Here is a 25,784-nt window from a genome sequence, read left to right as displayed (position 1 = left end):
TTACATAGGTATTCCTCTTGTCCAGATGGGTTAGGGCAGTGTGCAGTGGGATTGCGATTGCATTGTCTGTGGACCTATTGGGTGGTAAGCAAATTGGAGTGGGTCTAGGGTGTCAGGTAGGGTGGAGGTGATATGATCCTTGACTAGTCTCTCAAAGCACTTCATGATGACGGAAGTGAGTGCTACGGGGCGATAGTCATTTAGCTCAGTTACCTTAGCTTTCTTGGGAACAGGAACAATGGTGGCCTTCTTGAAGCATGTGGGAACAGCAGACTGGGATAGGGATTGATTGAATATGTCTGTAAACACACCAAGCAGCTGGTCTGCGCATGCTCTGAGGACGCGGCTAGGGATGTTGTCTGGGCTGGCAGCCTTGCGAGGGTTAACACGTTTAAATGTTTTACTCAGGTTGGCTGCGGTGAAGGAGAGCCGGCAGGTTTTGGTAGCGGGCCGTGTCGGTGGCACTGTATTGTCCTCAAAGCGACCTCCTAATGCCCTATGCTAATCCTAGCATAGCCCTCTGACCCTGCATCCCATAGAGATAGCTATGTCTTTGTTGTCACTGCCTCGCCCTGTCCCATCATAGCACTGCGCACATCACACATCACACATAACACATAACATTTTGCACTGACTCTATGCACACTCATAAGACTATATATACACTCACACACACACTACACTACACTACACTACACTACAGACACACACACACACACACACTTTTACACTCAACATATGCTGCTGCTACTCTGTTCTTTAATTTAGTCTTATTATTATTTATCCCGATGCTTAGTCACTTTACCCTGCCTTCATGTACATACAGTTGAAGTCGGAAGTTTACTTACACTTAGGTTGGTATCATTAAAACTTGTTTTTCAACCACTCCACAAATGTCTTGTTAACAAACTATAGTTTTGGCAAGTCGGTTAGGACATCTACTTTGTGCATGACGCAAGTAATTTTTCCAACAATTGTTTACAGACAGATTATTTCACTTGTAATTCACTGTATCACAATTCCAGTGGGTCAGAAGTTTACATACACTAAGTTGACTGTGTCTTTAAACAGGCCTACCTTCAAACTCAGTGCCTCTTTGCTTGAAATCATGGGAAAATCAAAAGAAATCAGCCAAGACCTCAGAAAACAAATTGTAGACCTCCACAAGTCTGGTTCATCCTTGGGAGCGATCTCCAAACGTCTGAAGGTCTGTACAAACAATAGTACGCAAGTATAAACACCATGGGACCACGCAGCCGTCATACCGCTCAGGAATGAGACGCTTTCTGTCTCCTAGAGATGAACGTACTTTGGTGCGAAAAGTGCAAATCAATCCCAGAACAACAGCAAAGGACCTTGTGAAGATGCTGGAGGAAACAGGTACAAAAGTATCTATATCTACAGTAAAACCGTGTGGCTCAGTTGGTAGAGCATGGTGTTTGCAACGCCAGGGTTGTGGGTTCGAATCCCACGGGGGACCAGTACGGAGAGAAAAAATGTATGCATTCACTACTGTAAGTCGCTCTGGATAAGAGCGTCTGCTAAATGACGTAAATGTAAAACGAGTCCTATATCGACATAACCTGAAAGGCTGCTCAGCAAGGAAGAAGCCACTGCTCTAAATCTGCCATAAAAAAGCCAGACTACGGTTTGCAACTGCACATGGGGACAAAGATTGTACTTTTTGGAGAAATGTCCTCTGGTCTGATGAAACAAAAATAGAACTGTTTGGGGATAATGACCATCGTTATGTTTGGAGGAAAAAGGGGGAGGCTTGCAAGCCAAAGAACACCATCCCAACCGTGAAGCACTGGGGTGGCAGCATCATGTTGTGGTGGTGCTTTGCTGCAAGAGGGACTAGTGCACTTCACAAAATAGTTGGCATCATGAGGAAGGACAATTATGTGGATATATTGAAGCAACATCTCAAGACATCAGTCAGAAAGTTAAATCTTGGTCGTAAATGGGTCTTCCAAATGGACAATGACCCCAAGCATGCTTTTCAAAGTTGTGGCAAAATGGCTTAAGGACAACAAAGTCAAGGTATTGGAGTAGCCATCACAAAGCCCTGACCTCAACCCTATAGAAAATGTGTGGGCAGAACTGAAGAAGCGTGTGCGAGCAAGGAGGCCTACAAACCTTACACCAGCTCTGTCAGGAGGAATGGGCCAAAATTCTTGTGGAAGGCTACCTGAAATGTTTTACCCAAGTTAAACAATTTAATGGCAATGCTACCAAATACTAATTGAGTGTATATAAACTTCTGACCCACTGGAAATGTGATGAAAGAAATAAAAGCTGAAATAAATAATTCTCTCTACTATTATTCTGACATTTCACATTCTTAAAATAAAGTGGTGATCCTAACTGACCTAAGACAGTGAATTTTTACCAGGATCAAGTCTCAGGAATTGTGAAAAACTGAGTTTAAATACATTTGGCTAAGGTGTATGTAAACTTCCGACTTCAACTGTATCTACCTCAATTACCTTGTTGATCTGGTACTGATACTCCCTGTATATAGGTCCACATTGATCTGGTACTGGTACTCCCTGAATATAGCTCCACATTGATCTGGTACTGGTACTCCCTGTATATAGCTCCACATTGATCTGGTACTGGTACTCCCTGTATAGAGTATAGCTCCACATTGATCTGGTACTGGTACTCCCTGTATATAGCTCCACATTGATCTGGTACTGGTACTCCCTGTATAGAGTATAGCTCCACATTGATCTGGTACTGGTACTCCCTGTATATAGCTCCACATTGATCTGGTACTGGTACTCCCTCTATATAGCTCCACATTGATCTGGTACTGGTACTCCCTGTATAGAGTATAGCTCCACATTGATCTGGTACTGGTACTCCCAGTATATAGCTCCACATTGATCTGGTACTGGTACTCCCTGTATAGAGTATAGCTCCACATTGATCTGGTACCGGTACTCCCTGTATAGAGTATAGCTCCACATTGATCTAGTACTGGTACTCCCTGTATATAGCTCCACATTGATCTGGTACTGGTACTCCTTGTATATTGCTCCACATTGATCTGGTACTGGTACCCCTGTATAGAGTATAGCTCCACAATGATCTGGTACTGGTATTTCCTGTATATAGCTCCACAGTGATCTGGTACTGATACTCCCTGTATATAGCTCCACATTGATCTGGTACTGGTACTCCATGTATATATCTCCATTCTTGTGTATTTTATTTTATTCCTCGTGTTCCTGTTCCTCGTGTTACCTGTGACTTATAACATTTTATTTAAATTTGACTTTCACGCATTCTGAAAAATTATATAGTACCACTTATCTCGTCAAGTGTCTCTTGCTTCTCTCTCGCTCTCTCTCTGTCTCTCTCTCTCTAAACTCTTTCACCCTGTCTCTCAACAATCTCTCTGTCTCTCTCTCTCTCTAAACTCTTTCACCCTGTCTCTCTCGACAATCTCTCTGTCTCTGTACACACTGTCCAGATTTAATGTTGGGAAACTGGCCCAGTCCTGAGTGTCTGCGCTGAGTCACTTTTACCTCTCCACTGCCGTGTGTGTGGGTGTGTGCGAACTCACATTGAGAGCATTGTGGGGAATGGGAATAGGTCGGCTTGTAATCAGGGAGTGAAACAATCACAACTGAGTCTGTGTTATGACACTGAGGGTTGGTGAGCTCATCTCTGATGTGGTTTTATGAGGTGTGTGTGAGGTATGTTTGGTTTGTTTTTTATTTAGAAAAATAGTTTTACCCCTTTTTCATGGTATCCAATTGGTAGTTACAGTCTTGTCTCATCGCTGCAACTCCCGTATGGAGTCGTGAGAGGCGAAGGTCGCGAGCCGAAACACAACCCAGCCAAGCCGCACTGCTTCTTGACACAGTGCCCACTTAACCCGGAAGCCAGCCAATGTGTCGGCACCAATGTGTCAGAGGAAACACTGTACACCTGGCTACCGCGTCAGCGTGCACTGCGCCCGGCCCGCCACAGGAGTCGCTAGTGCGCAATAGGACAAGGACATCCCTACCGGCCAAACCCTGCCCAAACCCAGACGACGCTGGGCCAATTTTGCACCGCCCCATGGGTCTCCCAGTCGCAGCCAGCTGCGCCAGAGCCTGGACTAGAACCCAGAATCTCTAGTGACACAGCTAGCACTACGATGCAGTGCCTTATACCACTGCGCCACTTGGGAGGGCCCAAGTTTGGTTTGTGTGTTCTCCATTTCTCTTCCTCTGCCTAAAAATAAAATGCTCATCTCCACTGTCTTTCCCCTTTCCCTGTCTACTTCGCAATGTGTTGCGGAATCACACTGCTTATTGATTCCTGAGGCGATGGCTGGAGGAGATAATCCGTCCGTTAGCTGGGTTTGACCTGTTGACAGAGTTGGGCATCATTTGAGGCACTGCGATGGAACAGATCTGTATCGCTTTATTTGAACTAATTCGGTCAGGAACTGCCGATGTAAAAACAATGCCATGGCAACCCGTCACAGTAATAAGGTTAAAGGTGGAGTTTTTCATCATTGTGACACATGGAAGCAGGTTTGTAATGTTTCTTAACATCTCATTAAACGTGTACTCATTCTCCTCTCCTACCTCCTCTCCACCCTGCTGTTACCTCATTAAATCGTTCTTTATCATTTGTTCCTTCCTGTGTAGGTGTACTCCCATAGCATCTAGCCCTCCTCCTCCTCCTCAATTAGTACCACTTTCCTTTCTTCCCTTGTTATCGTCAAGGCAACATTCCCCTGACACTTTCTATTTGTTTCATCATAGTTCAAACAAGCGGCTCAGGATCACAGCTCATGCAAAGCCAAGGCTTTTTATGACGGCTTTCATTACTCTTGTACCAGGGGAGACGTGAGTGTTTTTTGCAATGCTGAAATACATTTAAAAAGTACTTGACTGGAGCAGCGTGAACTGTTAAACAGGATAATGTGATGTTCAAGCCTGCAACATATGTCCTGGGACAAATCCTTTGTGATTTGGAATTCCGTACTTTGGTTTATTCTGACATACTGAACATCATACCTCATCACTGCCAGGCAGATAGTATGTTTCATATACTGTATTTTTGCATCAGCATTAACCAATACCACACCCTTCCCCTTATCCATTATTGGGCTGGTCTGACGTTCACAATGGTGCAAGTGGAACCTATCATAAAATGACCATCGCTTCCTTATCTGGTGCTGTGTCCTACTCGGCCTGCAGTGTGTGTGTTTATTTCGGGCTCGCCTTTCCCTCTCTCCGGATTCCATCCACCATTCCCTGGCCACTAGCCACTGTAACATTCTGCACCCTCCCCTCCTAGCCTCTCCTCCCAGTCCTCAACAGGGCAACATATAAACATAGGATCATGTCACCACGGCAACAACCATTATGGAATATCGCCCCTGGTGGGGTGTGAAGCTAAGCCTGATAAATGACTATGGAGGATGATGAACCCCCCCTCCAGCGACACCATCGGAGGAACTACTGTACTACCACGCTACTGTTCTATGGGACAGATTAGATTCAGAACATAACTGTCATCATCACACTAATATCAACAGTCTTGCTACAGCTAAACAGTACAGTACATTACATGACCCCTAAGCAGCATGTCGGCCTGGCCTACCAGTGATTCCATTGGGGTGATGTAATGAGATGATGATACAAAGCCACATAGAAACTGAGAGAACAAATTGAGAGGGCAGAGTTCTCTGATGCCAGCCAGCCACTATGTCTAGACCAGGCCTCATTAAAAAGTTATTTCCCCCAACCAGCCCCTGGTTCTTCCAGAGTCAGACCCTGATGACTCTCAGAACCTACACTCAGAGCCTCACTGCAGAATGACAATCAGGAGCTGTGAAGTCTGGAACAGGAAGAGGCTGCAGCCAATGGAAAAACTGTTCAGCCGGGCATTCTGGGAAAGGCTGAAGCCATACAAACATAGGATGTTACATCATTGAGGGCATCGCCATCTCCTGTGTCGGGGTGGTGCCCCGACGCAGCCTGATTAAAGTCATGTAGGAAAGGAAATGCACGTCTTCGCGGCCATCAGTAGCTCTCCCTGTATGTGATTAATGAGAGAGAGAGGGAACGGACCGAGGGAAAGAGTGAGGATGGAGATGGAAACTCCATGAGTGTCCCTGTGTTACCCCACTCTCTCCTCCCACTCTAGCCATGGAAAAGTCTGGTCTACATGTGAGTGTGTACGCTACTATGCTTGAAGGAGTACCTGTGGAGAATGTGGTTGGTTGAGTGTGTGTGGGTCTTCACAGAAAGAAAGAGGGAGCTCTGTTTGTCTCTTTCTTTGCACCGAAAGGGAGAGTGGCCTGGGGGGGCTGAATTACAGCTCATGGAAAGCTGTCAGATGGTTACACACTGTGTGTGTGTGTGTGTGTGTGTGTGTGTGTGTGTGTGTGTGTGTGTGTGCGCGTGCGTGCGGCACACGCATGTTTGTGTCTATGTGGAATAAGAGTGTCTGTAAATCTCTATATGCAATACTGTGTGTGTTTGTGTACAGTGTGTGTTGGCTATGACAGTGTATCCTATGCAGGGTGCTGAGTCCAGGCAAGTCGACATCTGTCTATTGCTCATGAGTCGTCTCTCTGAGGGAAACACTCCCTAGGAGATTCTGAAAATACACAAACCAGCCTGAGGCCCAGAGAACACAGTAAACAAGTCATACATTCTACTGACTGAGAATGAAATAACAAGGAGTGTGTATGTGTGTGTGTGTGTGAGAGAGAGAGAGAGAGAGAGAGAGAGAGAGAGAGAGAGAGAGAGAGAGAGAGAGAGAGAGAGAGAGAGAGAGAGAGAGAGAGAGAGAGAGAGAGAGAGAGAGAGAGAGATAAACAGGCCTCTTAACATTCAAAGTCTTGCAGTCCCATCGATGATACATGAGGCCTATCCTGTTTTGGCATCTGAATGCAGCGTTTTACTATTAAAACCTATAAAGGCTTTCTAGTTTGGTTATTTTTCTCTGAGGGTGAGTGTTCTGCCTCTGACTCATAGGCACTGGGGATCATTCTTAACCACACACTAGTTGGCCCTGTCCGGGGGTTTCATCGGATGGGGCCACAGTGTCTCCTGACCCCTCCTGTCTCAGCCTCCAGTATTTATGCTGCAGTAGTTTATGTGTCGGGGGGCTAGGGTCAGTCTGTCACATCTGGAGTATTTCTCTTGTCTTTTCCGGTGTCCTGTGTGAATTTAAATATGCTCTCTCTAATTCTCTTTTCTCTTTCTTTCTCTCTCTCGGAGGACCTGAGCCCTAGGACCATGCCTCAGGACTACCTGGCTTGATGACTCCTTGCTGTCCCCAGTTCACCTGGCCGTGCTGCTGCTCCAGCTCCAACTGTTCTGCCTGCAGCTATGGAACCCTGACCTGTTCACCGGATGTGCTACCTGTCCCAGACCTGTTGTCCCAGACCTGCTGGAACCCTGGCTTATTCACCGGACGTGCTACCTGTCCCAGACCTGCTGTTTTCAACTCTCTAGAGACAGCAGGAGTGGTAGAGATACTCTCAAAGATCGGCTATGAAAAAGCCAACTGACACTTACTCTTGTGTTACTGACTTTTTGCACCCTCGACAACTACTATGATTATTATTATTTGACAATGCTGGTCATTTATGAACATTTGAACATCTAGGCCATGTGCTGTTATAATCTCCACCCGGCACAGCCAGAAGAGGACTGGCCACCCCTCATAGCCTGGTTCCTCTCTAGGTTTCTTCCTAGGTTTTGCCCTTTCTAGGGAGTTTTTCCTAGCCACCGTGCTTCTACACCTGCATTGCTTGCTGTTTGGGGTTTTAGGCTGGGTTTCTGTACAGGACTTTGAGATATCAGCTGATGTAAGAAGGGCTATATAAATAGATTTGATTTGATTTGATGACGACAGAGCAAACAGTTGTCCAAACCACAGCTAAAAACTACAGCAGTTATGGCTATAAGGGCACTATGGCATCTCTTTCTTCTCCTAGCCAGCCCAGGGCCCCTTTTCTGCAACACAAAACCACACTCTCAGACTCTCTCTCTCCTTAGAGATCAGTCACAGTCCCATGACATCAGCATTTTATAATGTCAATTAAATAAACCTAATATTAATATCTGTCTGTCTTTCATGACCTATCAAAAATGTCATGTGGATTTGATAATTGTTGTAGATAAGGAATGTCACAGACCAAATTGTATTGTAAATTACCGTCCATGCCCTTTTGGATGGAACTCAAGGTTTTCACAACAAATGTTTAGGGAATGTAGATTAGGACATGTTTGGATGACATTAGGATTGATGCCAACCCTTTACTCTGGTACCCTCCCACATGCATCAGATATTCCACAAGAACAGGAAGAGGAAGCCTAGTGAGGTAAGAAGAGCTACTTGGGTTTTACTAGGCAATGGACATCTACCTACAGATGTCGGATCTTATTATGAGCCAGTTCGCTACAGCAGGAAAATAATCCTGCAGCAACAGTAAATATGAATTATTATATGGATTATAATGAATTTACATTTTTTGTAGGGGTTGATACATTTGTCGTTGGGGAAAATCAAGTCTGACATTTTAAAATGAAAATTACAAGCCTTTTTAAACCTTGAATATACTACAAGCTTGCATTTCATGCTGCGCAGGAAAATTCTCAGTAACAAAAGAGCGATCAAATTAAGATCCTACATCTGTATAAATGACCTCTACTCCCATCTTAATCAGATGCCCGTGACCTCCCTCCATCGTTCCTCATGGGGCACAGATGAGAGGCATGCCTTGTGAGTCACCCTGGCAGCTGTCTGATCCTGTCTAGCCCCAGTCTGCAGTATGCAGCTGTGCCTTCAGCTTTCACAATGACCCTTCTGGGCCCCTTCTGGGCCCCTTCTGGGACAGGAGCAGGGGTGGAGGGGCCTGGCAGTTATAAACATGGTGCTAGCAGCTGATGTACTACAGGCTACTGTACATTTCCATTGCTTAAGCCTCTTTCTATAGGCATAGTTTTTTGGGGCTCAACACATTTAACACACTACTATAATGAGAATATTTATTTACAAGAAGCTATTACAGAAGGGGATTGGGAAATAGTCTACGCATCTCAGCTCACTCTTTTAGTTCAATTAGACACAGCCAAGGCACAGAGATCGGGTTCTCGTTCCATCTACCTCGAGCATCCTGGGGAATCCTCATGACCACCATCCCGACGCAGCAGAGGAGTACAAAGGGAATTCTGTGTATTGACCCACGGCATCTCTGATCTCACCATCCCACTATGGCAAACAATGTAACATAGCCTAACTGTGATGGCTTCACATGAAATGAAGCAGTGGAAATACACTCTACACCTTTGCCACCAGGACCTCTCCCTTTCCAAACCGAACTCCAGACAGCCAGCTCGAAAAAGTTCCCTGTATTCTATTTGGACACAATTGTGGTGTAATGGTACATTCTGTTTGACACCGGAAGGGAGTTCCTTGGGGTTTCTTTCAGAGCTATGTGTGACCTCACCACACAGGAGTCTGGCGGGGATATATCCCTTTCCAGGGCTTAGCCAATCCCCTCAAACTCTCTCTATGACTACGACCACTGGAATCCCTACAACTACAACCACTGTCAACATGGCATCACCAGCCATCATGGAACCTTTGCTTTTCCACACGTTTTTCTGTAAGACTGGCACGTCTAACTCTCTAACGTAGCGATTCTGTAATGTCTGTACTAAGATCTGGTCCAAACTTCTAACATTAACACCAGGTTGAAGGTTTAGACATAAAGTCTGTATCAGATCGCATCGGGCTGTAGTAATGATTCATGGAACCATCATTCCTGCCTAATAACACAAGACACACATCAAGCCATTAATCCCATGTCATGTCAGTCTGCCTTTTGTTCTAACTGTATCCACTGTGGAACTAATTCTGCTTTATCTAAAGGGCACATCCTTGGGGAAGGGAGGGGGATGTTTTTATGGAAAAAGTTTGACATTAGAGGAAGAGCTTTTGCTCTCGCTCTTCGCCTGCTCGTCAGGTGTGCAGCATCCTCTGTTTTGGTTTACACTATCAGACTATCCCTGGAGTTTATTGGGACCAACACAATCCATTGTGTTCTCCTTCCCCTCATCCACCTCTGGTGGAAGTTTAGGCCACCTGAGACGACTGATTAATGTCCTATCAGGAGATATGCCAGAGTTGTCAGAATCTCTACCGCTGAAGTTCATATCTCATAGTTGACATCAACATACCTGGGTGGGAGGCACTAGTTCTATGACCCGCACTTAAATGTCTTCCCTCTCAGAGAGAGAGGTGTTAAGTAGTTCTAGGCAGTGGTGAGTCTTAATAAGGGTGAAATATAGGAAGACTAATAACAACTAAAGCCAGTATCAAACCCTCCATCCACCCATGAGAGCTCCTTGATAAGAAACCATTTTAAAAGCTTGATCAGTCTAATGCCCTCTGTGTGCAGTCTGCTAGGTTAATAATCAGAGTTATGAGTGGCCATAACCCACCCAGTGCCCTGCCTAGATCTCAGTGACAGGATATAACTCACAGGCCGGTGCCAGGAACACACAGTCCGAGCCGCAGGCATCGGTATTGGGGACATGTCACCAGCTAACACAGCTGCATCTGGAACTGCAGGACACACTGTCTGAATACAAATATGTTATGCACTGTGTTTAGATGTTGACATCTGAATAGCCACACACAATCGCAAAGACACAGGTGTGCACACACAGAGATACAGAAACACAGAGACACATCCACACACATCCAGATACACTGACACCATCGTTCTGTGCTGCTGCCGGTGGCTAAATCCAGTCTCACTCTATGAAACAGGACCCGCCGCCATTCCATTCCACATCGTTGCAAGAGTATTTTTATCAAAGCACCAGAGCAGATTTTCTTTTACACGGTTTCTGAAAAATTTGGCTGAGTTATTACTATCTTGGCAGTGGCCTTCTGAAGTAACGGCTAGAGGGTAGGCTACAACGTACAGTAAGTAACATGCTTTCAGTGGTTGCTCCAGCTCCCACAATTCTGTGGACTGGAATTGGAACAAAATATCTGTTGACCAACCAAGAACGTTGAGTGGACGGATGTACAGGTGCCCTGACCTTTAGCTTGCCTGGCAAATCATGTCTTCTGTTGTGGGAGCGAGGTCTGTAAGCCAAGAGGGTAGTGGGTGGTTGAGCCCAGTGCAGACGTCTGGGTCATATGAGTAGTTCATGTTTGTATATCTTAATAAGTGCAGCTCACAGTGACTTCATCTGGTCCCCTTAATTCGGTCCTCAAGTGCAAGAGGCTTTGACCCACACCCACGCACAAAAGTACACACACATGCACTCATTGACAGGATGTGAGCTGAATTAGCTAATGGGTAGCAGGAAACAACAGTCTTGTGGGTCTGCGAGTCAGACGACACAACAAGTGATGCTGTTTCTCAACAGGACCCCGCCTCTCGCCCCCCAACGCCATCAAAATGAGCCCAGCGTGAACCATGCACATTGTTAACAGTGCTGCAGGTGCTCCAGCTGTAAAGTCTACTGTTAATATATAAATAGGCATGGACAAAGAGACACACCCTACAGTGGTTTCAGGTTAATATACTGTGTCCAGGTTGGCAGTGTCTGAGGGCCACTGGCCTTCAGCCTCAGGAATAGCAGGGGTCCTCTTTCTGCTGCACATATCCCACTGGCAGTGACAGAAAAGCCTGTACGCAAGAGTAGCACTGTCTATCAGCCAATCTCTTATCAAGCCTTCACACAGCCATGACACCCAGATACTAGCTATGAGACAGATCTATCAACCTTCATGAACCCATTGATCTTTTGTAAAGAAATTACTAGAATGAGAATGGCTTTTCATTACCCTTTAGTATTTGTTGGGGGTGACTGGGTGTGATAGGGTGGAGAAGGGGTCTTCAACAGGCGGCCCATCTGTTTGGGATTCATTCTGTCAATTTGCAGTGTTCAAATGATTATAATTATGTTCCGTCCACAGACCATCCGCTCAGAATCTAGCTGGGGACTCTTACGGTAGAGGGAGGTGTAAAGAAAGACAGAGGAGAGGTGGATAGAACAACCGCCGCTGGGGGGCATATGTAGTCGGGTTTTAGCGGCACTACCACCAGACCAGACCACGGCAAAGCCCTCCTAGATCTGACACAACTGTGTAAGCAATATGGCTGAAACTCTACCAAGCTCTCTGCGTTATTAGGTGGAACTAAATGATTGAACCTATCCAGTCACGTCTTTGTATATCTGTTTCTATATCCGTGTCTTGTGTTAGGGGCCAGGGGTTGATTTGAAATCAGGCATACATTGCATTCTTTAGGACATAAACTCTATGAATATTGTGACAAGAGAATAAAAAAAAAATGAAAATAACTATTCTGTGATCTTAAAACATAAAGTTACAGGACAAAGCACGAAGAACCATAACACCCATTTTGTCAAGAGTGGAACCACATTGTTAAAATAATACACAATCCTTTTACACAAGTTAGATCAAAGGCAGAGAGAATCCTTTCAAGCCGGGGAATGATACTGTGATGTGAAACCTATGCAAGTGCACCTTTCACAGCGCTTTTTGATCTTTCCCAAGTATAAAAAGGAAAGAAAAACAAAATGAATGACGACTCAGTGCTCTTGGCTGAACTCCTCCTAAAGCCAGAAGAGATATGAGAGAAGAGGGAGATAATCAGTAGAGGACCACAGACTGCTGCATTGTGCCAATAGATACAGTCCATGTAGCTAGCTGGCTCCAGGCTGTTCCAGTCTGATCCTGGGCCATGATAAAGATGGTGATGATGGGAGGGAGAGCCAACAGAAAGAGCCTGTGGTTTGGAGTGGACTCAGGATGTTCAAGGAAACTCACACATCGGAGGAAAGAAGAGGAACATTTTATTTGACGCAAACCTACAAGAATGTAGGATCTCCTTGTCAAAGCGAGGGCTTCCCCTTTTTCCTGCCATGTTATGGCTGTGGTCTTCCTTCTGATCTGTCCATACAACTTTTAGGATCCCCTGAATACTCAGGCAGACATCTTAGAACAAAAATAACAATAAAGTGAGTGGAATTAAGGTGAAAGGGCATGAAGGGATACACTTCAAATAAACTGTACATGAACGGCTTACCGAAACTGATCTAATACAACTTCTAAATTTGCACTCAACATAGAACATAACACCATGCCAGTGTGTCATTCAGAAATGTGAACAGTGAGGGAGAGGGCCATTGAACTGACTTTTCACACACACAAACACTCATGCACCCTAGTATTGAATCTCTCGGCCAGTGTTCTACAGAAGAGCTGACACGCAACAGTGAAATGTAGAGCCTGCCAGACATCTCTCCACAAGCTGCAGGTACCGGAGGGTGGGGGGGGGAGATGTGGGGAGGGGAAGAAGGGAGAGAGGGGGGGAGTGTAGGAGTATGGATGACAGGAGGGGTTGACCCAGAGGGGGGTGAGAGACAGAGAGTGAGTGAGGGAGGGAAAGTGGGAGAATCCAAGGGGATGAATCAGCGTACTAATTTGGGGCTGCTGTCTATCTCTTCGTTCCTCTCTCTCTCCACCCTACTGTACGCCATCATCACACCCCTCCCCAGTTCCCCCACAGTGATCACAGTGAGTCTGGGAGGACAGGTTAGTCCCCGACTAGACCATAGAGAGGTCACAAGCTTGGGGTAATTGGTTCTGAAGTGCTGCCAGGTTTGCCTGGGGTTGGGGACTGAGACTGGGGGAGACAAGCTGTAACTGAGAAGTCGGATGTCCCCTGTGATAGAGTCAGAGACAGGACTGTCACTGTCCCCTGACTCCATGCCAGAGCAATACAGGGATGCTGAAGAGACTCGTCCATCATAGACACACAGATCCTGAGTCTTCAATAACAGATGAATGAGTGGACTGACAGCCCGTGCCACACCCTCTTTGCAATGACCAGATGGGCGGGAGGCCTTGGTCCACAGACACCTCTGAAGCATCCCTGGAATGGGAGGAGTGGAGGAGGAGGAGAGAGGATGATAGTAGATGGGTCAAGGGACATTTGTAGTTGAGAGAGGGCCGATGAGATGTAGCTTTGCCCTAGGCCTGCCACAACACTGTCAGCTGCTGCTGGGACTCTGGGACCCTCAGAGACTCTTCCTCCCTCGCACTCTCCTCCTCACACTCTCTTCCTCACACTCTCTCACAAGTACAGAGTGTTTGAGTGGCATGTGTTTCTCTCCAGGGAAAAACCTAAATAGGTTATAGCATGGGTTATGCACTACATGGGAGAGGCCATTTATGTGATTTATTATGATTTCCTCTTCTATAACAAATGTGAGATATGTCTTTAGGTGCCGGGGTCCAATAGTATGGCCACACCCTGCTGTTGCAAGGGGATTGTGTGTTCTCCCGTCGATCCAGGTTTAATTATAAAGCATCACTGTCAGAGTGTTTCCCTGATGCTAGCAATATGAAAGGATGTGGCTATTCTCAGAGAGCACTCACACGAGAGAAGAACAGCTGTGGTTGACGCCAGCACAAGCTCACACGCAAACACGGAACACGCACGAACAGAACACGGAACACGCACAAACGGAACATGGAACACGGAACATGCACAAAGGGAAAACACACTCGTAGTAGATCGCGAGTGCATCCAGCTATGCGAACATACTCAGCTAATCCTCTGACTTACAGTAACTAACTCGTACTGTAACCCCCCACTTGACTTGACACTATCAGCAGTTGAAAACGTAAGGTTATTTGCGTAACCCCAGTTCGTTGATGATGTACATGAGATGTATCACATGTGGGGTTCGCTAGGACCGCGTACTCTCTCGAAAGTACCTATCAAATGTTGGGGACAGATCGTCTGTTGGGGACAGATCGTCTGTTGGGGACAGATCGTCTGTTGGGGACAGACAGGTAGAGTGGAAAATGTGGTGGGAGACCATAAAAGGAGCCGGTCTACTGCCATCTGGTTATTCTCAAGCATAATTGTCTTCCTCACACTCTTGCGAGCAGGGGAAACGCAATGATATAGTCACACAACTGCTCCACGACAAAAATGCACCAACTGTAAAAACATAGAGCGTGCATAAGTAGCTGGCAGGCCTGTTTTTTCTTCACTCTCACTGGCTATGCCTCTCTCTCCAAGTGAGGATGGATAACTGCTATGTCATGCTTAACCAGCTGCATACCACCCTGCATCCAACTACTGGCTTGCTTCTGAAGCTAAGCAGGGTTGGTCCTGGTCAGTCCCTGGATGGGAGACCAGATGCTGCTGGAGGTGGTGTTTGGGGGCCAGTAGGAGGCACCATTTCCTCTGGTTTACAATTCCCCAGTGCAGTGATTGGGGACATTGCCCTGTGTAGGGTGCTGTATTTTGGATGGGACATTAAACGGGTGTCCTGACTCTCTGTGGTCACTAAAGATCCCATGGCAATTATCATAAGAGTAGGGGTGTTAACCCTGGTGTCCTGGCTAAATTCCCATCTGACCATCATGGTCATCTAATTACCCCCAGCTTACAATTGGCTCATTCATCTCCTCTGTAACTATTCCCCAGGTCATTGCTGTAAATGAGAATGTGTTTTCAGTCAATTTAACAGGTTAAATAAAAACATTTAAAAAAAGCTCTGCATGACAATAGCTGGCAGGACTAGTCATAAGCAGGATTGCAACTGCCGACTGGAAAATCACTGGTCATCAGGGGGCTCGAAGATGAGGAGGGAAAGGATTGGTGTCGCTCGGGCATCCAGGGGGTCCACTTTTTCTTTGCCTGTTAAGTTGGATATTCTCAGCCAAAGTGTAATTTCTCCCACCACCATTAGGCTCATGCTACAACCACATCCTTGGATGACACTACAGGAAGCCCGGATGCTATGGTCTGTAATCATACAGATCTCCTCCCAATCTGGGTCTAGGGTCTCCAAGTTCAAGTTCAGTTTCTTCCTCACCTCCACCAGCAACTCAGCTGGATATTACTCAACAGTAAAGAGGTCACGTTGAGAGCTCTAAATGCTTGGGCCAAGACCATGTTTGTTTTCTGAAAAATGGAGGCAGTAAGGCGCTGGTATCGTTAATAACACAGCACATGGTGCTGGTGTGGTGAGCCAGTGACAGCTGCACCGTGGGAGAGTTGCCAAAACTATATTGTGTATGTCCAGGCTTGGGGTACCCTTAGCAAAAATCCTGCTAGTGAGGGTTTTTTCCCACAAGCCCTTATCTTTCCTGAGGCAAACTGGTACCGCAGGGAGCAATTCCTTTATTGGGGCTGTATGTGACTGGAGTCTCTTTCTGTCGTATAGTTCCCTTAACGGGCCCTGAGCCCGCTTGCAGATACTGTATGAAGGAGCCCAAACTCTATTTGAAGAGGGGCAGCTCCACTGCTCTCGGGCCGTCAGGTCAGCTAACCTGAGAGGGCGGTAGAGCGTGGTCTTAATCTCGAGGATCTCCGTGAGATTAATCCCATCGTCATCCTCATCATCCCCTAACTCAACCTCCCCCAACACTACGTCGTCGGACAGTGAGGGGAGGGAGTCAAGGCTATCCACCATGACCTCGCCCCAACTGGGCTTAGTTGCGGAGAGCTGAGCCTCAAGCTATCGCTGTTGGCTCGAAGGCAGTCTGCAGTGCTCACAGGACTCAGGGTCCTTGAGTGCTTCCTGGGCATGTTCCTACCCAAGCAATTGATGCATAGAGGATGGGAATCTTTCCTGCTTGACCTACAGTAGGTCACACACACACACACACACACACACACACACACACACACACACACACACACACACACACACACACACACACACACACACACACACACACACACACACACCACACACACACACACACACACCAACGAGCTGAGCGCGTTTGCCACAGAGACAGTGGAAAGAGGTGAAACCTGACTCAGAGCCAGTGTTGATTCACCATGCTGACACTCTGGCCAAGCTCCTCCAATATCATTTAACACGACACCATGCAGTCGCTGGCAGTAAATAGAGCTGGGACTGAACCGTGTAGGACTACAGCAACATGAAAGTCACAGTTCATACGACTGACTAGTGGTGGAGTCACAGTTCAGACAGTTACAGTGGTGTGGAGTGGAGTCACAGTTGACAGTTCAGACAGTAACAGCAGTGGCATTCAGTCAGTCACCATTCTGAAAGTCAGAAAGTACATTCAGTAACATAGGGGTCAAAGTTCATAGAGTAATATGGGAGTGAATGTTAACACAGTCACATTTCAACAGTAAGTATTAGTTAGTTGTTATGAATGGCAAAGCACAGGTGATGGAGAGGATGAGGAACTAAATGTGACAGGAATTTTCAAATTCATTTTAAGCATGAATTTGGGGAAGTGACAAGGCATCAGTAAATAGAGAAACCAAAAAGTGTTGTAATACTTTTCACTTCACATTACGTTGCTCGAACGCACACAGATTGTAAAAGAAGTCAGAATGCCCCCGACAGAATCCAGGACTGGGCGATAGGAGCAGTGTGTCAAACAGCAGGGGGGCCCTCCTTTACTGAGGTAATTTATTAAGACCGGCCGTCTCTGATTGGGTTCCTGCTAAATGCCAATAGTGTAACCTAGTGCCACAGTGGACATTCCAGGAAGGGGATCTGAAAATAAGACCACAAGCCAATGCAGACACTCTAGAATAAACTGATCAAGATGGCCTCCAACAGCCAGCTACCAGATATTGACGCACCTTTAATATTGACACACCTTTAACTCTCTTCTAGTTAATTATGTTCAGAAAAAGCAGACAGTGTGAAAATATGTCATTGTTTTATAAGGCTTTATATTGACCTCCTCTATAGGCATTTCTAAATATTAAAAGACAATATATATAATTTAGGCATTAGGCAAAAATACATTTTCCAAATAGGTTCTTCCTCTGCTTTCTTCTCCTCTGGTCGATATACTGTACTGTAATCATGCCAGCTAATAAGAGCAGAACTGGGTTCAAATACAATTTAAAATATCTCAATTACTTTCACATACATTCAAAGTAAGTATTCAGATATATTTTATTTGAAAAGACAAGTAGTTTAATATTTTAATGCATATGAAGAGGTCTGAAGAGGAGACAAGACATCACAGAACTTGCCCCCAGCCAGGTTGCAAACTACCCAAAGTCTCGCCCTGTCATGAGGCTGCCAGCTGCAAGCCATTAGACAGACATTGCAGCACGCAAGGCTAAAAAAACACCAGCCCATGGAGTAGCAGGCTGCCGCAGAGAGAGCGGCTGTTCAGACTCCCTTCCCTTTTCCTCACTCATCATAACGGAATCCCTCTGCTTGACTAGGACTTTATGTATGTACACTGGAGTGGTGTGACTGGGAGGTATACAGACTGGTACTATGTAATTAGGCTACTCTGTATTGAGACACAGGGGAAAAGTACCCCAGCTTGTTGCTATGGAGAAGGCAACACAAACAGACAGCCATACAGTTGAAGTCAGAAGTTTACATACACCTTAGCCAAATACATTTAAACTCAGTTTTTCACAATTCCTGATGTTTAATCCTAGTAAAAATTCCTGGTCTTAGGTCAGTTAGGATCACCACTTTATTTTAAGAATGTGAAATGTCAGAATAATAGTAGAGAGAATTATTTATTTCAGCTTTTATTTCTTTCGTCCCATTCCCAGTGGGTCAGAAGGTTACATACACTCAATTAGTATTTGGTAGCAATGCCTTTAAATTGTTTAACTTGGGTCAAACGTTTCAGGTAGCCTTCCACAACCTTCCCACAATAAGTTGGGTGAATTTTGGCCCATTCCTCCTGACAGAGCTGGTGTAATTGAGTCAGGTTGGTAGGCCTCCTTGCTTGCACACGCTTCTTCAGTTCTGCCCACAAATTTTCTATAGGATTGAGGTCAGGGTTTTGTGATGGCCACTCCAATACCTTGATTTTGTTGTCCTTAAGCCATTTTGCCACAACTTTGGAAGTATGCTTGGGGTCATTGTCCATTTGGAAGACCCATTTGCGACCAAGCTTTAACTTCCTGACTGATGTCTTGAGATGTTGCTTCAATATATCGACATAATTGTCCTTCCTCATGACGCCATCTATTTTGTGAAGTGCACCAGTCCCTCCTGTAGCAAAGCACCCCCACAACATGATGCTGCCACCCCCGTGCTTCACAGTTGGGATGGTGTTCTTCGGCTTGCAAGCCTCCCCCTTTTTCCTCCAAACATAACGATGGTCATTATGGCCAAACAGTTCTATTTTTGTTTCATCAGACCAGAGGACATTTCTCCAAAAAGTACGATCTTTGTCCCCATGTGCAGTTGCAAACTGTAGTCTGGCTTTTTTATGGTGGTTTTGGAGCAGTGGCTTCTTCCTTGCTGAGCGACCTTTCAGGTTATGTCAATATAGGACTCGTTTTACTGTGGATATAGATACTTTTGTACCTGTTTCCTCCAGCATCTTCACAAGGTCCTTTGCTGTTGTTCTGGGATTGATTTGCACTTTTCACACCGAAGTACGTTCATCTCTAGGAGACAGAACGCGTCCTCTCCTTCCTGAGCGGTATGACGGCTGCATGGTCCCATGGTGTTTATACTTGCGTACTATTGTTTGTACAGATGAACGTGGTACCTTCAGGTGTTTGGACATTTCTCCTAAGGATGAACCAGACTTGTGGAGGTCTACAATTTGTTTTCTGAGGTCTTGACTGGTTTCTTTTGATTTTCCCATGATTTCAAGCAGAGATGCACTGAGATTGAAGGTAGGCCTTGAAACATATCCACAGGTACACCTCTAATTGACTCAAATGAGGTCAATTAGCCTATCAGAAGCTTCTAAAGCCATGACATTGTTTTCTGGAATTTTCCAAGCTGTTTAAAGGCACAGTCAACTTAGTGTATTTAAACTTCTGACCCAATGGAATTGTGATACAGTGAATTATAAGTGAAATAATCTGTCTGTAAACAATTGTTGGAAAAATGACTTGTGTCATACACAAAGTAGATGTCCTAAGCGACTTGCCAAAACTATAGTTTGTTAACAAGAAATTTGTGGAGTGGTTGAAAAACAAGTTTTAATGACTCCAACCTAAGTGTATAAAAAAACTTCCGACTTCAACTGTACATGTGAGGGAGGAATGTAGGAATACATGCCAGGGCATAAGCAAGTTTATATTTGAGCATATAATATATGTACTGTATCTTCACTCACTGTATATGCTCAGGTAAAGAGAAGATAAATACCCCCAAGCGCATACTGTAAACAAATAAATCGTAACTCTGGAAATCGATGGTAATGCAGAAAGTGAGTACAAGAATACACTGAATTAAAAGAAGCGCTTCGAAAGCAGCTTGGTTAGCCTTGTGAGGAGCATATAGTTGTAGGCTACAACTACTTAGAGTAGAGTACAGTTGACTCTTTCCACGGTTCTATATTCACACAGCGTTATTGTGGGTTTTCCAGACAGATAGGCCATGATGAACAGACAGCATGGCATCGCTTCAGAACTAAAATTACGTCTTCATCTTACACTGTGTTGAGGCTATCAACTATCTGTCACAGTCAGTCGTCATAGGTAGGGCATTGGTTTAATCACATGGACCACCGGTACTACTTTGTTTATGGTGTCAGCTTATGATTTCGTCCCACAGGTCTGGCTTTATACAGCATTAGCCGGATTGGTCAACCATGACACACTATGGTCTGGGAAAGGTCAATGAACTCACTCCAAGTATCATTCTTCATGCAAACTACCACACTGGGCAGACGTCAATTCAACATGTATTCCACGTTGGTTCAACGTAATTTCATTGAAATGGATGTGGAAACAATTTTGATTCAACCAGTATGTGTCCAATGGGGCTAAGATGAGTATCACTACTAACTAACACACTTAACATAGATAGCCAATCTGTGCAATATAATTTCCTGTTGATAGACAGTGTTTGGAGTTTTTCAGAAAGGGCTGAAGCCTAAGTTGGGATACATGCACGTAACTCCAATGTTGAAATCTTTGACATTATGTTTTACAAGAAAGTATACGTTACACACACATCTCAAATTATAAATTACACCATCGCATTAGCATTCGGCTCTCAAGAACGTGCTTCCTCTCCTGTAGTCTAAATCAGTGTTTCTCCACTCCAGTTCTCGAGTACACCCTTACACATTTGTATTGTTGCCCCGGACAAGCACACCTGATTCAACTTGTCAGCTAATCATCAAGCCCTCTAATGAGTTGAATCAGGTGTTTTTGTCCGGGCCTACAGCAAAAATGTGTACGGTTGGGGGTCTTCGAGGTCCTGAGCTGAGAAACACTGGTCTAAATAGCTCACTGGTCTAAACACCTCACTGGTTTAAATAGCTCACTGGTCTAAATAACCCACTGGTCTAAATACCTCACTGGTCTAAATACCTCACTGGTTTAAATACCTCACTGGTCTAAATACCTCACTGGTCTAAATACCTCACTGGTCTAAATACCTCACTGGTTTAAATACCTCATTAGTCTAAATACCTCACTGGTCTAAATACCTCACTGGTCTAAATACCTCACTAGTTTAAATAACTCACTGGTCTAAATAACTCACTGTTTTAAATACCTCATTGGTCTAAATAACTAACTGGTTTAAATACCTCATTAGTCTAAATAACTCACTGGTCTAAATACCTCACTGGTCTAAATACCTCACTGGTCTAAATACCACACTGGTTTAAATAACTCACTGGTCTAAATAACTAACTGGTCTAAATACCTCACTGGTCTAAATAACCCACTGGTCTAAATACCTCACTGGTCTAAATACCTCACTGGTCTAAATAACCCACTGGTCTAAATACCTCACTGGTCTAAATACCTCACTGATCTAAATAACCTACTGGTCTAAATACCTCACTGGTCTAAATACCTCACTGGTCTAAATACCTCACTGGTCTAAATAACCCACTGGTCTAAATACCTCATTGGTCTAAATACCTCATTGGTCTAAATAACTCACTGGTCTAAATAACCCACTGGTCTAAATACCTCACTGGTCTAAATACCTCACTGGTCTAAATAACCCACTGGTCTAAATACCTCACTGGTCTAAATAACTCACTGGTTTAAATACCTCACTGGTCTAAGTAAATCATTGGTCTAAGTAACTCATTGGTCTAAATAACTCACTGGTCTAAATACCTCACTTCCCTGTGGCTCAGTTGGTAGAGCATGGTGTTTGCAATGCCAGCATGGTGTGTGCAACGCCAGAATTGTGGGTTTGATTCCCACGGGGGGCCAGTACAACAAACAAAAAAATGCATGAAATTAAATGTATGCATTCACTACTGTAAGTTGCTCTGGATAAGAGTGTCTGCTAAATGACTAAAATGTAAAATATGTCTAAGTAACTCACTGGTTTAAATACCTCATTGGTCTAAATAACTAACTGGTTTAAATACCTCATTAGTCTAAATAACTCACTGGTCATGGAAAGCCTGAGGCTGAATAGCTTTGGCCAAGTATACCAGCTAGAGCAGTACCAGTTTAGGGTAAACTCATCCCTGAGTGAGGAGCCACTCACTCTGGTGAGAGAACGTTAAAACAGTTGCTGTGATGTTATAATAAAGTTCAGAGTGTATTTCGCACCAGCTCATGATTTTCCCATGCATCATGGAGAATTCACCCAACCCTGTGGTGGAATCTAGTGGTCTTGTACAAGGTTTCTCCACCTCACATCTGAAGCAGCCTACCACAACCCACTGCTACAATCTACCATACACAAGTGGCCGTGTATCCATCTTTGGATCCACTCAAACACTGATACACTGCTAACACTTTCTAATAACTTTCATGGATAAGCATTACTAAACTACATATATGCTACCTTCATTTTATCACTCTGTTGCCGCAGAGAATTTTCCTGCGCAGCAGAAAATGAAAATTGTATTGTATTCAAGGATTAAAAAGGCTTCTAAAGTTTGTAATTTCCACTTAAAAAATGTAAGACTTGATTTATCCAAACTAAAAATGTATCAACCCCTACAAAAATGTCCATGAATTATAATCCACGTATTATTTCACATTTCCTGTTCCAGCAGGATTATTTCCCTGCTGTAGCAAACTGGTCAAATAAAGATATCACACCTGTATTCAGCCTGGCCTCAGAGCCTGTTGGTAAACATGTATGAACACACACCCCTCCGTTTCCCACTCTCACCTGGTAGATGAGAACCTTGAAGTGCCGTCTCTTGAGCAGCTCGTTCTCGTTGCTCTCCAGCTTCTTGATCTGGCCCGCCTGCTTCTCCAGGTTGGTGCGGACCGTCTTCACGTTGACGCTGACCTTGCGCACCTTGCCCAGCATCTTGTTGACGGTGTTGGCCGTGCCAGTGTGGCTCTTGGACAGCTTGGCCAGCTCTCCCTGAATGCAAGAAACAGACTTCTCCATGTCCTGCTGTCTGGCCTCCAGCCCGTTCTGGGTCTGCTGGATCTGGTCCACCACCCCGATGATCTTGTCTAGCAGGGTCAGCACCATGACCCCGTTTACCTGCGCCTCACTCTTGGTGCCCGAGCCCGTGGCCAGCACCATGTCCACTTCTTCTGAAATGTCGTCTTCATCGCTGTCGGTGGCGGGCTGGACCGCTGCGGCTACCAGGGACAACTCCTCGTCGTCGTCAGACACCTCGGTCAGAGCCACTCGCTCCTGCTGCAAGCCTGCTGGATCCGCCATGGCTGTCAAGCCCAAACACACACCGCTCAGCTCTCACGCTCACTGAGGATAAAAATACACTATCGGGAGAACAAACTTTAAGGGGCCACCCTGACCAAAAGTCAAAATCCAAATATTTTCCTTTCTATGAAGGGACACTTACTCTTCCACTTCTTTGGAGCTTTTCCTCTTCCCACTTTCTAGTCTACTTGTCTTCTTGCTGTCTTTCTTTTCCTCCTTTTTCTCTTATTCTCAGTCCTCTCAGTCTCTCTCTCTCTCTCTCTCTCTCTCTCTCTCTCTCTCTCTCTGTCTTTGTGTCTACCCTGGGATGCTGGCCAACCAACGGGAGTGGAGCCTCTCACTGCTGAGGCATGTGTGCCCTGACTCAAATGACGGGACTCCCTGTGATACCACCCAGTCACACTTTTCCTTTCCTAGAGCCGGCCCCCACTATACCCCACCCCACCCGCCACCCTGCTCCTGGGGCTCCACCCCCTTTCCCTGCCCAGCCTGAGGGTATAACGACCCCAAGCCCCTGTCTCCACCCCTAGTGGTTGGGCAGAGCCTGGCAGACCCCGCCCCCATGGTAGGGACTCCCAGAGGGGAGGCAGGGGAAGGAGCCAAACATGCACACAATGGCACAAACTGGCACAGATTAAGTGCAAAGTTTAAAACTCCAGTCACTTGCATAATTCATTTAATCAAATCTGTAATTTCAAATATCATACCACATGGTTTAGTCAGAATAGAGTTTTGGCTAGACATGTTCTATAACTGGGAATAGAGCCCGACAGTGGAGGTGTCATAATACCCATAAAACCTAGCGGTCAAACAGGGAATCGTGTTAATTTAAAACTTGCACAAGACAGCTCACAGAATTGTCAATATAAATACATTTTGCCAATTTATTCATTTTTATTCATTTTTAAAGTTAATCCAGAGATTAAGTTAATCCAGAGATTCTTACCTTTGCCTTGATTCGGCACTCTCGTTCAGATCATCATGTCATTTATAGTTCTTTATGATATTCACATTAGCAGCTAATTAGCATTTCATTTTTTTTGGAGGGGGGGGTATTCACAGGCGAATATATTGATAAAAGTAACCTTGTCCTAGAGAGATTTACACGGTTATCAAAACGTCACGCCAAGGTAAGCCTACACGAGACACAGACCTTATTTTAAATGCTGGAACTACGATTGGGACCATTTTCTTTTTTGACCGCTAGGTTTTGGGGTATTATGACTCATGCTGTGGTATTCTATAGTCAAACTCCAACCTGTAAATGAGGGAAATGTAAATGAGATAGAGAATAGGGAGAAAAACTCAGAGTGAGATAAAAAAACATGGATTTTTTAAATGTATTTTATATACCAGTACACACACACACACACACACACACACACACACACACACACACACACACACACACACACACACACACACACACACACACACACACACACACACACACACACACACAGAGACTTTTCAACCTCTCCCTGTCCGAGTTTGTAATACCAACATGTTTTATTAAGCAGACCACCATAGTCCCTGTGCCCAAGAACACTAAGGTAACCTGCCTAAATGACTACTGACCCGTAGCACTCATGTCTGTAGCCATGAAGTGCTTTGAAAGGCTGGTCATGGCCCACATCAACACCATTATCCCAGAAACCCTAGACCCACCCCAATTTGCATGCCATCCCAACAGATCCACAGATGATGCAATCTTTATTGCACTCCACACTGCCCTTTCCCACCTCGACAAAAGGAACACCTATGTGAGAATGCTATTCATTGACTACAGCTCAGCGTTCAACACCATAGTGCCCTCAAAGCTCATCAATAGGCTAAGGACCCTTGGACTAAACACCTCCCTCTGCAACTGGATCCTGGACTTCCTCACGGGCCGCCCCCAGGTGGTAACAACACAGCCGCCATACTGATCATCAACACGGGGGCCCCTCAGGGGTGCGTGCTCAGTCCCCTCCTATACTCCCTGTTCACTCATGACTGCACGGCCAGGCACGACTCCAACACCATCATTAAGTTTGCCAATGACACAACAGTGGTAGGCCTGATCACCGACAACGACGAGAAAGCCTATAGTGAGGAGGTCAGAGACCTGGCCGTGTGATGCCAGGACAACAACCTCTC

General features: G+C 45.2%; 1 protein-coding gene across 2 annotated transcripts in view; it reads right to left on the bottom strand.

Moving 5' to 3' along the window:
- The window catches only part of LOC106607299 (caveolae-associated protein 1), a 31,393-nt gene extending 7,302 nt beyond the window's left edge, over window positions 1-24,091 (bottom strand). Inside the window, exons 1-2 of one of the 2 annotated variants that reach the window (XM_014204124.2) lie at window positions 23,788-24,091; window positions 23,136-23,647 (exon numbers count right to left, since the gene is read on the bottom strand). In XM_014204124.2, coding sequence (XP_014059599.2) covers window positions 23,136-23,645 — 510 coding nt within the window. In that variant the 5' untranslated portion in view covers window positions 23,646-23,647; window positions 23,788-24,091. Of the gene's footprint in view, window positions 1-23,135; window positions 23,705-23,787 lie in introns of both variants that reach the window. The other variant, XM_014204123.2, reaches the window with a different exon arrangement.
- Window positions 24,092-25,784: the final 1,693 nt, after the last annotated feature.

This window comes from Salmo salar, chromosome ssa06, assembly GCF_905237065.1.
Source record: "Salmo salar chromosome ssa06, Ssal_v3.1, whole genome shotgun sequence".
NCBI lineage: Eukaryota > Metazoa > Chordata > Actinopteri > Salmoniformes > Salmonidae > Salmo > Salmo salar.
This window is presented reverse-complemented; position numbering and strand designations above follow the sequence as displayed.